This window comes from Cervus canadensis, chromosome X (assembly GCF_019320065.1).
Source record: "Cervus canadensis isolate Bull #8, Minnesota chromosome X, ASM1932006v1, whole genome shotgun sequence".
Classification (NCBI taxonomy): Eukaryota; Metazoa; Chordata; class Mammalia; order Artiodactyla; family Cervidae; genus Cervus; species Cervus canadensis.
Genome location: NC_057419.1, coordinates 135,664,360 through 135,681,320, shown reverse-complemented (window position 1 = coordinate 135,681,320; position 16,961 = coordinate 135,664,360). Strand labels below are relative to the sequence as shown.

Genomic DNA, 16,961 nt, shown 5'->3' with positions numbered 1-16,961 from the left:
AGTTCTTTTTCATTCTCTTTATACCCATCAGCATTTTTCTCATAATACATGGCATTTATCTCACATTGCAATACTAGGTCAAGGTCTAAATTGCTTCAGTCATGTCCGACTCTGTGCGACCTTGTGGACTATATCCCGCCAGGCTCCACTGTCCATGGGATTCTCCTGGCAAGAATACTGGAGTGGGTTGCCATGCTCTCCTCCAGGGGATCTTCCTGACCCAGGGACTGAACCTACGTCTCTGATGTCTCCTGCATTAGCAGGCAGGTTCTTTACCACTAGTGCTATAGTCTTACAAACTATGCATCTTGAGGATGAAAACATCTTACTCAAAAACTAACTATGCATCAAAACCTGACCATAAATGCAAACATGGTGGTCTTCATCAAGTACTCTGGTCCTATTACCTCAGCAACATGGTATTTGGCTAATTATGCTCCAAAGAGAAATCAACAAATTCCTGGAAGGAGCAAATTTAGGAACTGAAGGTAGAGACAAGGAGCTAAACAGTAATATCACTGGTGCTATAAAACAACACTTCTGCAATTACTGACACTGATTTCAACTACATAGCAAAAGTAAACACTAAAACCTTTTTTTAAAACTATAATCGTTAAGACATGTTTTACCATGGTTGTCCAAGATTGGGCACTTAGCTGATTTCTCCATGAGTATATGGAACAATGTTCAATTTTCAGAAACTATGATAAAGTCCATTTCAGCACATTCTTGTAAGTCTGAACTTTAAAAAACTTTCATGAGTTACACAGCAACATTGACCACACCTCAAATTCCAGTATATCATCTTGGACAAGAAGCACAAGTGAGTTGATTTTATTGAAGCAGTGATACCTCAACAACTTGAAGGAGATGCAGGCAAGCAAAGTAAACTTATCATTTGCCAGTACCCGAGTGATACCATCTGGAGACTTCAAGTGCTCAGTCTCTCAGTCATGTCCAACTCTTTGTGACTCCATTGACTGTAGCCTGCCGAGTTCCTTTGTCCATGGGATTTCCCAGGCAAGAATACTGGAGTGGGTTGCCATATTCCATCTCCAAGGGATCTTCCCAACCCAAAATTAATTTCTGTGGCTCCTGCACTGGCAGATTCTTTACCACTGAGCCACCTGGGAAGTCCAGAGACTTCATGACTTACCATTGACTCATGGTATCTGTTGAGTGGAACTTGGTCCCAAGGGAATTTCAACGAACATTTGAGATGGACCTTCAACCTGTATCATCATAGCTATTTTTCAAATGGGTTCATGTGGCCCTAATTAAAAGTGGTAATCCCTGCTACTTTAAGGGCCCCTGTTAACAGAAACGATGACAAAAAGTAAACAACAAAGATGTGCTTCTATGCCATCAATGTTTTCCCCAACCATTACTGTCTAGCACCCAGCACCAGGTCAAAAGTTCAATAACTTCATCACCAGTCTAAAGGCAAGAAAACATTCCCATGAACAGTTTTCGATAAGAGCTATTACTGTAGACACATCATCATGTTAAGTACTACAATAATATTTATTTTATTATAACACATAAAGTCAGTGGAAAGGGAGAGATGAATCTTTGCTGTTCATTGTATGAGAGGACAAATCAAGTAAACAAATTCCTTTTTGAGTATTTTTTTAAAGGCTACTATAATAGTGAAGGAAAAAATTAAAAGCATAAGTACTTCTCTTCTGACATTTATCAAACTTGAATCAGAACGAAGGGCATGATGTAGCAGTCACTACAGAAAAAAAAAATGTCCTATTTCTCTGGAAACTGGGTTTCTAGAACTGAAGTCTCAGTCAGAATTCCTCAGTGCTTTAAGACTTCATTTTCAGGCTATTGAAGCCAGTGAAAACGGAAAGCCAAGAGAAACCAAAGTCCTTCACTTTTGAGTATATAGCTTATTTCTCTTTATCTGGGAGTTAATTATCTTATTCCTACTTGTTGGATCATTTGTCCAAAATTAATTCAACTTAACATATATTAAGTGGCCTATGCACAGCCTGGGCTTCCCACTACCTGCCTTTTCTACTACCTTTTCTACTAGCAGGTGGGCAAACTCATTGAGAAGAAAAGGTCCATATTTCGAAGAGGTTTGAGAGTTGAGCAAGGTGACATCATTGGCTAAGTTGAGAAATGAAGATTTTCCATGAAATTTCAATTCATTGTGCCCTTCTATCTCCCATTAACATGGATAACTGAGACTTGATGGTATTCTCATTAGTCGTTACTATAAGCCATGGGAGATACTTTTACAGAAAGGCTGCTCAACTGGTGAAACCTGATCTGAATAATTTTTCTGGCTAAAATCATCTCTTACTTGTCATCTGGCATAGGACTTTGGGCAAAAAATCAAAGCTCTTGTCTGAAAAAAACAAATTGTTCTTTCTATCAGCACCTCAGCTGCACAAGTCTCTGCTAAAGGAGGTTTACTTACTATTTGGTCAAGAATTTAAGTTGTGCTCTTGAACTTTTCACAACAGAATCAACTTTGTGTGTCCTACAACTGGTATCCAACATATCCAGTTTTCACTTCAGACAACATAGGCTAAATCTCCACTACAGGTGCACTTTAGAGAATCCATGATTAATCAGTGCTTCATTTTTTAAATTTTTTAATAGGAGGATAATTGCTTTATAATGCTGTGTTGATTTCTGCCATTCACCAATGTGAATCACCCATAAATATACATACACGTCCCCTCCTCTTGAGCCTCCCTCCTATCTAAGTTGTCACAGAGCACTGGGTTGAGCTCCCCATGTTATACAGTAACTTCCAACTAGCTAGCTATTTTATATAAGGTAATGTATATATTTCAACAGTATTTTATCAATGCATTCCACCCTCTCCTTCCCCTGCTATGTCCACAAGTCTGTTCTCTAAGTCTGCGTCTCTATTCCTGCCCTGCAAATAGGTTAATCAGTACTATTTTTCTAGATTCTATATACATGCATTAATATATGATATTTCTTTTTCTCTTTCTGACTTATCTCACTCTGTGTAACAGGTTCTAGGTTAATCCACCTCACTAGAACTGACTAAAGCTTGCTCCTTTTTATGTCTGAGTAATATTCCATTGTATATATGTACCACAACTTCTTTATCCATTCATCTGTCAACGTACATCTAAGTCGATTCCATGTCCTGGCAATTATAAACAGTGCTGCAATGAACATTGGGGTACATGTGTCTTTTTGAATTATGGCTCATGCAGCTCAATATCAGAAAAACAAACAACCCAATCAAAAAATGGGCAGAGAAACAGATCACCAGCCCAGGTTGGATGCATGAGACAAGTGCTCGGGCCTGGTGCACTGGGAAGACTCAGAGGGGTTGGGTAGAGAGGGAGGTGGGAGCGGGGATCGGGATGGGGAATACATGTAAATCCATGGCTGATTCATGTCAATGTATGACAAAACCCACTACAATATTGTAAAGTAATTAGCCTCCAACTAATAAAAATAAATGGAAAAAAAAAATGGGCAGAGGACCTAAACACATACTTCTCCAAAGAAGACACCCAGATAGCCGATAAACACATGAAAAAACGCTTAACACTGCTCATTATTAGAGAAATGCAAATCAAAACTACAGTGATGTATCACCTCACTCCAATCAGAATGGCCATCATAAAAAAAATCTATAAGCAATAAATGCTGCAGAGGATGTGGAGGAAAGGGAGCTCTCCTGTACTGTTAGTGGTAATGTAAACTGGCACAGCCACTATGGAGAACAGTATAGAGATTCTTTTCGAAAAACTAGGAATAAACTATCATATGACCCAGTAATCCCACTACTGGGCACATATCCTGCTTGAGTGCTTCATTTTTATAAAATAATATATATGTGTTGTCATCATTTAGCTGCTAAGTCATGTCCAACTCTTTTATGACCCCCATGGACTATAGCCTGCCAGGCTCCTCTATCCATGGGATTTCCCAGGCAAGCATACTGGAGTGGGTTGCTATTTCTTTTTCCAGGGGATCTTCCAAACCCAGGGATCTAACCTGGGTCTCTGGCATTGCAGGAAGATTCTTTACCATCTGAGCCACCATGGAAGCCCGTGTGTGTGTGTGTGTGTGTGTGTGTGTGTGTGTGTGTGTGTGTGTGTGTGTAGTTGCATAGAAAAAAAGACTCTAAGTCTATATGCCAATTAACCATGATTAACATAAATGCTGAGATTACCAATGACTTTTGTTTCTCTAATACTTTTATTTTCTTCTGAATGTTGAAAAATGACATCTATTTTTAAATAGAAAAAAATCACATTGATGTAAACTTTGCTTAGGGCATCTGATAACGCAGTCTACTAGACATTTTAAACAACCATATGTATAACATTTCCATGTTCTAGCCTTCGATTAGCTTATATCATTCAAAGTTAAACTATCTGGACTACATTAACTTAGCATTTATAAAAAAACTTGAGATATAATTTAATGTTTGCCCTATTCCTTTACAGAGAGTTAACAGAGAAGTGCCAAATATGGTTCTTCTTTCTTCTATGAAACCAAGGTTACAGTTGGTGTCTTTGTACCACCCGAAATGTACTTTATGCAAACATCCCATCATTAATACAATTTGACTAAGTGGGAGGTAGATGAAATTGTACTTTTCTCTTGCCAACCAATGGAAAGCTTCTCTTTTTATCTTGTGAGGAAGCATACACCAACTTAGAAATGTGAATACTGTAACGTACCAACCTTTGTGCATGCTCAGTCACCCAATTGTATCTGACTCTCTGAGACCCCATGGACTATAGCCCACCAGGCTCCTCTGTCCATGGAATTTTCCAGGCAAGAACACTGGAGTGGGTGTTCCTTCTCCAGGGGATCTTCCTGACCCAGGGATGAAACCTGCATCTCTTGCATCTCCTGCATTGACAGGTGGATTCTTTACCACTGAGCTACCTGGGAAGCCCCATGATACCAAATCAGGTGTTAAAAATATGTACCCTTTCTACTTTGGTCAGATGGCCTCTATTTTGTGTTTTATCTTTTAAAAAGTTATCTTGCAACTATTCTTTCCTATGTGCTGTGATGTGCTGGGCTTAGTCGCTCAGTGGTGTCTGACTCTTCGTGACCCCATGGACTGTAGCCTGCCAGGTGCCTTTGTCCATGGGGATTCTCCAAGCAAGAATACTGGAGTGGGTTCCCATGCCCTCCTCCAGGGGATCTTCCCAACCCAGGGATTGAACCCAGGTCTCTCACACTGCAGGTGGATTCTTTACCATTTGAGTCACCAGGGAAGCCAAAGAATACTGGAGTGGGGAGCCTATCACTTCTCCAGGGGATCTTCCCGACCCAGGAATCGAACCAGGGTCTCCTGCATTGCAGGGAGATTCCTTACCAGTTGATCTACCAGGGAATCCCATTCTTTCTTATATAACCTATATCTAATCTTTTTAGAAGTAGCAGGCTATAAATCTTAAATGAGTAAAACACTTTTTGCAAAGACCTTGTGACAATGATAAAAGTCCAAGTGTGCTCCAAATATCTAAAGACAGAGCCTTGGTTTCCCTGATGGCTCAGACTGTAATGAATGTGCCTGAAATTCAGGAGACAGGTTCAATCCCTGGGTCAGGAAGATCCCCTGGAGGAGGAAATGGCAACCCACTCTAGTATTCTTGCCTGGAGAATCCCATGGACAGAAGAGCCTGGCAGACTATAGTCTATGGGGTCTCAAAGAGTTGGACATGACTGAGCGACTAACATTTTAATTTTAATTTTTCTGGTTTCCCTTGCCCTCCCCCCCGGTGCAACCTCTTATTCTCCCATCCTTGAGTTTGCTGTCCAGAAGGCAAGAATTCCTCTCAGAGAGTAGAGAATCTTTAGTTCAGAGAGAGCGTGAATGACTCAACCAACACCACACAGCGAGCAATAGAACTGACCAGAAGCCAGGTCTCCTGACTTAGAGCACAGTTCACTCTCCACTGGACTATGAGGGCGTTCCAATCCTACTGATAAGTCAGGGAAATCTAAGAGGCATAGACATAAAGGCACATATTTTTAACCTTCCTCACAAATTTCCTTTGGCTTAGCTTATTTTGGTTCCAGAATAACTTTAGTCCTAGACTCTATCTTTTAACTCCCAAATAGTATACTGCCTGTCTTTGGAATTCTGATTACAAAGTTCTTTATTCATTTACTCAGATCATCTCACGTGTTAAGTGGCTGCCATGTGCAAAGCTGTGCATGCCATGCTAAGTCACTTCAGTCATGTCCGACTCTTTGCAACCCCATGGACTGTAGCCCGTCAGGATCCTCTGTCCATGGGATTCGCCAGGGAAGAATACAGGAGTAGGTTGCTATTTCCTTCTCCACATGTGCAAAGCACTGGGCTCCTATTCAAGAGAAGGCACTGGCTTCCTCAAAGAACTGCTAGACACAAACTGGTGGTGTGAACAGAACAGCGAATCTGGAGACCTGGGTTTTCATTCTGGTGCTGCCCTGGATTTGCTGTCTGGCTTTGTACAACGTCACTTGACCTCACTCAGTTTCAAGTTTCTCATCTGAAAATTAAGGTGATATCATTTGGCCTGTAAGAGAGTTACTCTAATAGCTGTGTGTGTGTGTGTGTGTTAGTCACTCAGTCGTGTCTGACTCTGCAACCCTGTGGACTGTAGCCTGCCAGGCTCCCCTGTCCCTGGAATTCTCCAAGCAAGAATACTGGAGTGGGTTGGCATTCCCTTCTCCAGGCGATCCTCCTGACCCAAGGATCAAACCCGGGTCTCCTGCAGTAGAGGCAGATTCTTTACTGTCTGAGTCACCAGGGAAGCTACCACTCATTAAAAACTGTGTGCCAGCCACTGTCACACAGCCCTCTGTGTGCACAATATCACCGAGTCTTTAGATGACCATGTTTACGATCAATACACTATTCTTTCCTCTACTGTACTGATAAGAGCACTAAAGCTGGAGAGATTAAGCAACATTCCCAAAGTAAGTAAGAAAGTCGTGGATCTGGGGTTTGGATCAAAGTGGACTCCATAGCCAACACCACTGGTCCCTCCCAACATAGAAAATAATTAAGAATATACCTTGAAATGCATTAAGCTAATTTTAAAGCATTCTCATTTACTCTACTTCTACCTATCTGAACTTTTAAGATGTGAATAGGTCTATTCTTCGGCTCATTTCTTTGTCTTGTCAAATGATCACCTCGAATGTCCAAGTGATCACCTGGAGGCGGAGGACTCAGCCCTTCGGGTTGACTTTCACAATAAAGAGGCTCTGGGTAGGCTCCAGAAGACCATGCTTCCTGTGTCTCAAAATTTCACTATCTTCCTTCTCTTCAATCTTTTGGGGACTCATCCTTCCTGGGAAGTTCAGAGGCCCATTTTCAGCCAAATGCAAATGTTAGAAGCTTTTCTCCGAAGGAGAAAAATGAGTGAGAATCTAGTCCCTTGGAAGATCCAGCTAACCCACCTTATAAAGCAGCCACAGAAGCCATGAAATACACCAACCATTTCTCTCCCAAGGACTTTTGCCAGCCTTGGCACAGGCTGGTTCGTTTGAAATATATAATTAAATATTCTTAACAACTCAATTCTTCCACCTCACTTTGATCAATAGTTCATTACCTAAGTCAGATCTGCCAAAAGAGGCAAACTCTTCAGCTCATTTTGTCCTATATTTGCATGAATATTATGCACTGAATGTTACGCTTCTTTGAACTTCAAAAGAACTTCCTGGCCTCTTTTGACTACAACTTTAACAACTGAGCATAATGGAGTTACAGAAAGACATTTTCCCAGCTAAAGACCTCAAACCTCGCTGCTTTTGGACAGTAACAAACTTTTATATAAGCCATAAATGGCTCATTCATCCACTGTGATGGCACTGTCCATATTTCCTGGGTTCCTGAGCTGGTTTTCCCTCCTGTGAGAGCAAGGTAACTGGCTAATTATCTACTAGCAAGTGGCAGCACCCACTTCTACTTTTCCTTGTGCAAATAGCTTTCTGCTATGAAAGCATTTCCTTCAGACCTCCTCAGATTCTACACCAGTTGAGTGTCTTTGACCATAATAGCATCGCCCCTCATTCCATCCTGATGCCTAAAATGGGAAAGCAAACATGCTACAGAGCATCTGCCTTGACCAACATGCTTATACTCAAACCAGCCCATGAATGAGAAAAAACCTTGGCTTCCTTGAGTAAAACAGTATCAGGCAGCAAGGAGAGACATGAAACTTTACGATCCTTACACATTTCTTGAAGTTTTTCTGTTATTTTTTCCCTTCATTTTCCTTTTTCCATTTCCATACTTACTCTTCTCTAGAACTCAACAGCAGAATATGGGAATTCTGATTTCCTTTTACTTCAAAGGACTTTTTCCTGTTGTCAAAGTAATATTTGCCAATTGTGAAATCTTTGGAATAAACAGAAGTATAAACATGAACAAAAATAACAGTCATGAAACTACTACCCAGAGATAAAAAATTAGTTCCCTCTTGCACACCATGTTTGTGCGTGCACGCTCAGTCGTGTCTGACTCTTTGCGACCCCATTGACTGTAGTCTGCCAGGCTGGCTCCTCTGTCCATGGGTTTTTCCAGGCAAGAATACAGGAGTGGGGTTGCCATGCCCTTCTCCAAGGGATATTCCTGACCCAGGGATCAAACCTTTGTCTCCTTCATTGGCAGGTGGATTCTTTACCATTGAGCCACCTGGAAAGCCCCACTGCACACCAAGCATGAATATAAATTTCAGATAGAAGAGAGAACTATGGGCAAAACCCCAAATTATAGAAGAAGTAGAAAAAAATATAAGAATATGGAGTAGGAAAGATCTTCCTAGGAATAAGAAGAAATCCACAAGCCATAAAGGAAATGAATGACAGATCTGACTACACAAAAATTTAAAACTTCTATATGGGAAAATATGGCTTATACAAAGTTTGAATGAAATGGCAGACTGGGAAAATAATATGTGAAATACAAAAGGTTAATAACAACATTTGAAATAACAAAGTGTTAATAAATAAGCTTTTGCAAATCAATAAGACAAGCAACCCAACTGAAAAATAGCCAATTCACTGGAGAAATACAATTGAATTAAAAGTAATTGAAAATATACTCCAGTAATACGAAAATCTCACAGCACAACTAAAACATGATTTCCTCTAGTATACTGGCCTTTGAATACAACGATTAATAATACTTTTAGTGAAGGAATTAGAAATGGACATGCATACATATATGGTGCAAGTATAAACTGATACAACTTTTTTTGAAAGGACAATTTGACAGTTTTCGCCAAGATTAAAACTGAACATACACTTTGACCTGACAATTACTCACAAATACTTGCTTAATTGCTTTCAGGCATTCAATAATGCCTTACTTACAGTAATAACAAAACCTGGAAACAATCAAAATATTTACAAATAGGGACTATCTAAACAAACCATGGCACACTCATACAATTGGGTACTATGTAGGCGTTAGAATGAATATGGTACTGTTACGCTGCAATGTTCTGACATGGAAGGGTGTCCTGGACACACTGCTGAATAAAGCAAGTTATAAGGAATATATATATATACATATATATAATATCCAATTTTGTAAAAGAAAAAATCCCTATAGATATGTATGTTTTGATAACAGAAAATAGCATGGAAGAAACAGAAAACTATTATTAATAGAATAATAGAAAACTATTATTAATAGTACAGTCATCCCTGAGGTGTTAGAATGGGTGTTGAGAGAAACAGGTTCTTTATGAAGTTCAGATACTTTCACGTCATTTTGTACAATGAGTAGTATTCATTTCATAATTTAAGAAATTTCAAAATAAGCTAATATAAGCATTTTCCAGGGCTATCATTTTCAATAAGGAGTGTTTGGTAGCATGAGAGTACATTACAAGGATCATTTATGCAACCATTTCCTACTGCTTCTAATGTCTTGTAGAGCTGCAACATAAATCTCTGTGCATGCAGTGTGTGTATGTGTGTGTGTGAGTGTGTATGTGTGTCAAGGCAACATACCTAAGGCATAGACTTTTAGAGTTTCCTTTTAGCGGAGATAACTTTGCACATATCTTCGAGACAGTTAGCTTGGGTCAGGCCCCAAAGAATGATTAGGGAATGACCATGACCTAAGCCTCATTATCTGACTATAAGCTGGAAACACTAGCCCAGAACTGGTCCCTTAGGCCATCTGTTACATAATCATTTTGACACCAATTGAATATCCAAAGGGCTTGGGACAGACTCACAGGCAGTAGGAAATGTTAGACAGTGATAGTTTGGGGTCTGTCAATCATTTTTCAATCACATTTTTTCTTTGGTTTGTCAATTAAGCTCTAATTGTCTATTTCTATGGACAATATTACTCAATTCTTCATTAATATGGAAGGCTTCCCAGAGAAGATGGTCTCCTAAGAGTTGCAAGCTTCCCCATGCTGCCACAAAGCCATAGGGAAGTTTCTCCCTAAGAAACAAAGGAGTTTTAAGTCCAGCTGTTTGTGAGCTTAGCTGAGAATGGATTGGACAACTTTTCTCTTACATCCACTTAAATCAAGGAGAACTTCTGGAAGACGAGGGTTCTGAGGTGGATTACGTATTCAAGCAGAAGAAGTTCGGTTGAGGACTACAAGAGAAGAGGCTGATTTAAGCTCTCTTGCTCCTACTGTGTCCTGCTCAAACTTCCTTTTTTTGTGTCTCGAACATACGAGAGATTACCATGGATCACTCATGTTTAAAAGCCTAATCAAAAGCCCCATTTCTCCCAGGAAGGAGACTCACTTTACTATGAAAACCATAGTGAAGCAGAAAGACAGGTAACAGTGGAACAGATTCAGCACTGTTCTCCCTAACAGAGAGCCTCATGCCTGATATATTTAACTTAAGCTGATAAAGGAGATACATGTTGAAGTGATGGGCTTCAGATGCTGTTTCAGCTCCTACCAGGCATATTTACACAGTTCCTTCTCATGAATAAGTTCAGTGGAGCAGAGAATGCCCTGTCTTGGACCAGTTCCACTTTGTGCTTCTTTTGATGCAGCCAAAAAGGGGAACTAGAGAGAGGGCTTTTCCTTCAAATGCAGAGCCAGGGTCCACCTTGGAGGTGGCTGCAAATGGCCCAAAGAAAGCGAGGCTCACAGTGGGCGAAGGCAGGCAGACAGCTCCTAACAAGAGCAGAGATGTCAATGGTTACTCGTAAATCTCCCAAATGTGGCCGCAAGGAGGGTTAATTACCCCCCTTTCTCTGCCACTCGGCTTTCTCCAATGTGTCAGCCCATGACACGGATCGCTGACTTTCTAGAAATATTCCCTGGCTTTGCGGGGACGTTCCGTTCAACAAATGGCATCCAATTTGCTCACGGTCCCTGGAATCTCAATTTCCTTAAAGGATTTTTCATCTCAATCCAGTTCATGTGAAGGTTTTTTCCTTCTTCGTTTTTCGGCAGAAGGGAATAGGCAGAGCCTGCTTTACTTTTTTTTTCTTTTTCTTTTCTGTGTTATTCTTTTTCTTTTCTGTGCTATTCTTTTTCATAAAGTGAAAACCTTTGCAGAAGAGTCTGAAATTTGGGATAAAATCCAGCTCATCTGTCAGATATTTCTAGAATTACGTAAAATGGAATGAGATTTGTACAGTTTAGAACAGGAAACGGAAAATAAGCTAATGTGTCATGTGTTCTATGAGATGAAAACTATATGATAATCAGAAAAACAGCCCCAAATTCATTGGCCTGATTCAAAGCTCTCCTTCTTTTATCAACTCATGCATAAACCAGTAACATTCACTTTCTTAGATTCGTGGCAGGGCCACATTTGGGTTAACTTGCAATCTCTTCAGATTATAAGCACATTCTTAAAGAAATGACAAGAAAGTATCTTGCTTTTTTTAAACTCAAGACACTTACGTTTTACTTGCTCTGTTCTGCTTCCTTCTAGGAAAAGAAAGAACAGCAACAAGGAAAAGATGTATCTCATGCCTCCCATGCCGCCCATCTTCCACTTTTTTCTCATTCCGGCCAGTGCAAAAGGCAACTTGAAACTTTCAGGGCCCAGTGTACTCAAGCTGTTGGGAAGAAAGTAGACAAAAAGACTTAGAATAGATCTACTGGAACTGATGGAGACCTCTTATCTCAGGCTTCTAACCTACTGGGGGGGGGTGGGAAGGGCCAGGGGAATTTACATAAGTGTAATAAGCACTGTTTTCCTGCGAATAAAGAGAACTTGCCTCTCCTGCCTTGCAAAGACTGGGGGGGGGGGGGAATTTAAGTGGATGAACATACATGTATCCTATCCAACGCTAAGGCTAAATCCTTACAGGCAAGTCATAGGAAAGAAAAAATAAATTTTGAAATCCTCATTTCTAAGGGAATTAAAGTTGATTTCTCAAGAGATTTTCTTTGGGAGAAAAGGGAAACTGGGGTTTGCAAAACGGCCATTTTGGCAAACAAGATAAAAATAATAGGCAGTGACCCAAACAATTTCTGAAATGAAAGTCAACTGATCTTAGCTTCAAGACTACCATTATTTTTAATCCTTCAGGGATGAGGCAAGCGTTGATCAGTGTTTTGCCTGTGTCTCTTATGAGATCTATAAGGATTTTCAGTTTGGCTACTTATGTTGGAAAAGACAGATGTGATTAGCAAATGGATGTGATGTAAGCACCTGAATGGTTCAGACATATTCCTCTCACATGAAGTCCCCTGTGAAATGGAAATTTTAAATGGACCATTTAAGGAATATTGGGCAAACTTAAGTAGGTAATATGTTCACATTGCATCACCATGCAAAAGACCACCCCAAAAGCACCTACCATTCTTAAAAATAGGAGAACTGCATTTCCAGTCTCAGGAGTGGAAAGCTTTTTGAGGCTTAGAACAGGGAAGGTTTGCTATAGATTATATCCAGCCACAGGTCATTTCCATCGACTTTAGAGCTGGCAAAACTCTTCCAATGGGGGATTTGAAAATATTTAAATAATTCAAGAAACACCATATTTCAGTCTGGGATTAACATTGGATGGGAAGTGAGTTCAACAATCTTTTCAGCTGGTCCAACCTAAATATTGAGTATAGAGAGCTGGATGGAATACAAGATGATCATTCTGGAGAAGTGAATTGTCTTTGGGCCATGATGTGAATGCCACCACTCTTACTTTAAATATTATGAAGTTGGCCAGATAATTTAAAATCCATGGTTTCAAATTAAGAGTATGTAACCAAAGCAGAACTGGTCATAGAGAATAATTTATGCTATCAGCGAGGATTTGCAGCACTGGTTTGCCTCTCTACCTCGTTCCTGCTCCTTAAACAGCGACTAAATTTTCCTGGGACATGTTCATAGCCTTCAAAAGACCTGGGTTCTGATGACCAGATCCCTTCTGGGAGCTTCTGGCCCTCCTTCAATCACTCAGAATGTCCAGCTCTGTCCTCTGAGAGTTACCAGGTTCCCTCGAAGCAAATCATTTCCATGAACAGCTTTAACACAGCGACTCACCCCAGTGAGGTTCTTCCCGAGCCTTCTTTAATAAGCTTATCCCCCAAGCCTCCAAAGGAGAAAGATTTTTTTTAAACCACTGAAATCCAATTTATCATAATCACATATGGCTCTCAGGGGGGATTTTTGAAGCCGTGGTTTTCGGGTCTCCCCATGCAAGAACCAACTGGATTGTTTTTCTTGTACAATGGTTGGGTGATTTGGTGAACAGTAGCATTGCCTCATAACTCAAGCTGGCAAGAAAACGGCTCTTAGGCTTTTTTTTTTTTTTGCTTTTCTTGGGTCTCAACTAATGGTATGAGCAAAGAGAAAAGTTGGTGACTAGAGAGCAATTAATCTCTTTTGGCGTTCCTGTCATCTGTGTGGCCTCCCTGGCTGGGATGAAGAACATCAGAAAATGAATCTCTTTATAAATAATCACTTTTGATTTACAAGATCCTGAAGTCCTGCCTTTATGTTCTGTATGGAGCTATAAACCTAGAAGAGTTCCCTCCCCAGATCTCTGTTCAATTTCTCTTTATCCCTTTAACTTTTTCTTGTGGGGGGAGGAGAACGGTTCAAGACATTTGTTGGGGCTGCAGCAATAAACACGAGTGAGCATTGCTCAGCAAACATGCCGACTCTTACACTTGCAAAGAGCCAAACTGTCCTTAATTTTTCAAATTATACTTTGACCCAGTTAACTGGAGTTATTTCGGCATTAACTCTCTGTCTGCTTCACACAGGCCGTTGTGCCATTGAACTTGCACTGGCTCTTTTACAGGTTACTTAGAAATGTAGCCATTGACATATTTGGGGGAAAGCCAGGCCCCAACAAGAAAACAACAAAGAAAACAAAAATTCTGAGACCAATGCTGCAGAGCGGGGGAGGGTGAGTGGGCTTTACAGGAGTCTAAGAAACATGTCAGAACCTAAAGAAATGTACCCATTAAGGTGCCTTCCTGAAACAACCATTCACCAAGTTCATTTGCAATGAGCGAGGTGACCAAGGGCTCCTTGCCTGGCTGTGACTGCAAGGGATCTGGGCGGCCAAGTGTCAAGGCTCTGTCTGTTCTCAGAAGAGGTTTCCTGGGTAGAAGAGAATCAGAGACATTCCCAAAGGAAGGCTAAGGGATGGGCAGGTCAGCCAGCTCTTCATGCCCCACAGTGTTCCTTTAATCCTTCCTAGAGGCTTCACTACCCTTGTGATCTTACATTCACTATTATCTGTGGGACAGCCCCCAGGGTAACAATTCTCTTTTGGACAAACAGTAAGAAGACACTGGAGTCTCAGGCCAGAGTCCATCAGCTAAAATCCTCTCCCCAGTCTACCACCCAACAAGAAAAGATCCCTTCACTGGCGGTGGGCTGTCCCTGAAAAATGGCAGCTTCAGGCCAGGGTGTCTCTGGTCTGAGTTGAGATGCCTCGATCGCTGCTATGACAGATAAAGAAGGCCTGGAGTTTGGTTTGCAAAACACCGTGCTATCCATCACTTCCTTTTGATTCCCCACAACAATTCCACCTTCAAAATGGACATCCTGGAGCCCAGAGAACTCAACTGCCCATTCTCATAAAGTTAGTGGCAGGGCTGGCAGGAACTAGAAGGCAGGCTTTCCAGGCCCTGAGTTCTGGCAATACCGCGTTGCACCCTGAGCTTAGCGTCTCCAACTCTGACCCCAGTGGTCCCGGCCGGAAAATGAGGCAGATGTCCACAAGGAGGACAGAGAAGCCTCCAGCCCCTTCTGCTGTTTCGTTAACTTGTGTACGTCCGAACCACCTACTGGTCCAGGGCACTTCGGCAAGCAAGCAAAACAGGCTTGGGACACACGCGATCTCTAAGGGGACGGCAGAACCTGTTAGATGGCTACCCAAGGGGCCTCCCCGCAGCTCCAGAGCCTGGAACTACGCAGGCCGAGCCGGAGTGGCGAGTTCGAATCCGGGGGGAGCCGACCCACCCCCCCACACACACACCGACCTACCTTGGTCCAGCGCCCTGGGCCCCACCTCCAGCCGGGCCGCAGGCAGCTGGAGCAGGGAGCGGGCTGGGGTGGCAGGTTCGGGGAAGTTTGGGGTGCCCTGGGGGAAGACGGCCCACCTGTGCAAAGGCTGGAAAGGAAGAGAGGGAAAGCAGGCGCCAGGCACCGCTCACTGACCTGGCCACCGGCCTCCTCCGTGGTCCACGCGTGCAGGCGCTCCGAGCTCCCCGGGGCGCTCCTCCGAGGTCTGGGACTCGCAGGTTGTGGCGAGAGCTAGAGTGCGTGCGAGGGGGGAGGGGGGACTCGAAAGTGGGTGGGAGGAAAAACATCACCGCCCTCACACCACGAGGGAGCAGCGGTTCGCTCGGCTCCCGGGGGCAGAGCCAAGGCGCGGGTGCGGCGGCCCGGGGCCACCTGCCCGCCCGCCGCCCGCTCCCCACTTGGCCGGCGAGGCCGGCGGCTTGGCGCGGGCGGGAAGTCCGAGACCACGCAGCCGCTGCAAGCCCGCACCCCCTCGTCTCCCCGACACCGCCGCTTTCTCCCCTATCCCCCGACCCGAAAGTTAAGAAATCGGGAGAAAGTGTGAGTCTGAGCCGGCGACTTTCCCATCACGCAGCGCCCCCACGGCACCCACCCCCCCTCCTCTGGCTAAGCGAGCGTTGGGGTCTTAAAGGGACCGCACATCTCCTCCGGCCCCTCCTCCCGCTCCGCGCTGGAGGCGCCTAGGAGCTCCCCGCCGCTTGCTCACGGCCTGATGACCCCGACTACCCTCCGACTTCCCTGCTGGAAGCCCTCAGCCCCCTCTCTTCCGGCACCACGGCCGCTCTGCGTGCACCTGGTCTGGTCCCGAGCCGGCGTGCAGGACGCGGGATGAATTGGCCTCGAAAATGATGCCCTATAGCAGGCTGCTGATCATTTCGAGGTGTATCCCAAATCCACATGGCGGCTAGTAAAGTGACAAAACGTTGGTGCCCTTCAAGGCAGGATGGCGATGAGTGTGTGTCTGTTGAGGGACAGGGGAAGACTTAGAAATCTGCTTTCGTCCACCAAGAGAGTTCCTAAACCCCAGGGAAAGGGTCTCCAATAACTGTTAGGTGTCTTGAAGAAAACTTGGGAGTGGCTCACCAAGAACCCATCCGTGAAATCGCAGTATCACTGATGACCCCTTGGTGAACCCGAGATGGACTAGTCCAAATTTGAGTTTATTCCATGAGCAAGAGTTACAAATTATCAGAATCCTCTAAGGGCCCGAAAGCGGTGCCTTGACAGACAGTACCCATTTATATTTTAAGGTCCTAAATTTAAAGGAGAGCTGCAGGATTTTTTCAAGGTGGAACTGCCTTATATTGATACTGTTAACATCAACATGCCACTTTATGGCTTACAGAGTACTTTCCTATGCATCATCATTACCTTTTAAACTCTCACAACAAACCGAATGATCTGTCCGTGGCCTCAAGTGTTGGAGTTGGCGAGGAACTTCTGGACCATTCATCTCAACCTCTTCCTGTCATAGGAGGAACTGATGGAGGAGGGAGCCGGAGACG

General features: G+C 43.0%; 1 protein-coding gene across 8 annotated transcripts in view; it reads right to left on the bottom strand.

Annotated features, from left to right (window-relative positions):
- The window catches only part of CHRDL1 (chordin like 1), a 127,414-nt gene extending 111,375 nt beyond the window's left edge, over positions 1–16,039 (bottom strand). For 3 of the 8 annotated variants that reach the window (XM_043459116.1, XM_043459117.1, XM_043459122.1), the window contains exons 1-2: positions 15,592–16,037; positions 11,871–12,028 (exon numbers count right to left, since the gene is read on the bottom strand). In XM_043459116.1, coding sequence (XP_043315051.1) covers positions 11,871–12,028; positions 15,592–15,743 — 310 coding nt within the window. In that variant the 5' untranslated portion in view covers positions 15,744–16,037. Of the gene's footprint in view, positions 1–11,870; positions 12,029–15,591 lie in introns of all 8 variants that reach the window. The other 5 variants (XM_043459120.1, XM_043459121.1, XM_043459118.1 and 2 more) reach the window with 3 other exon arrangements.
- Positions 16,040–16,961: the final 922 nt, after the last annotated feature.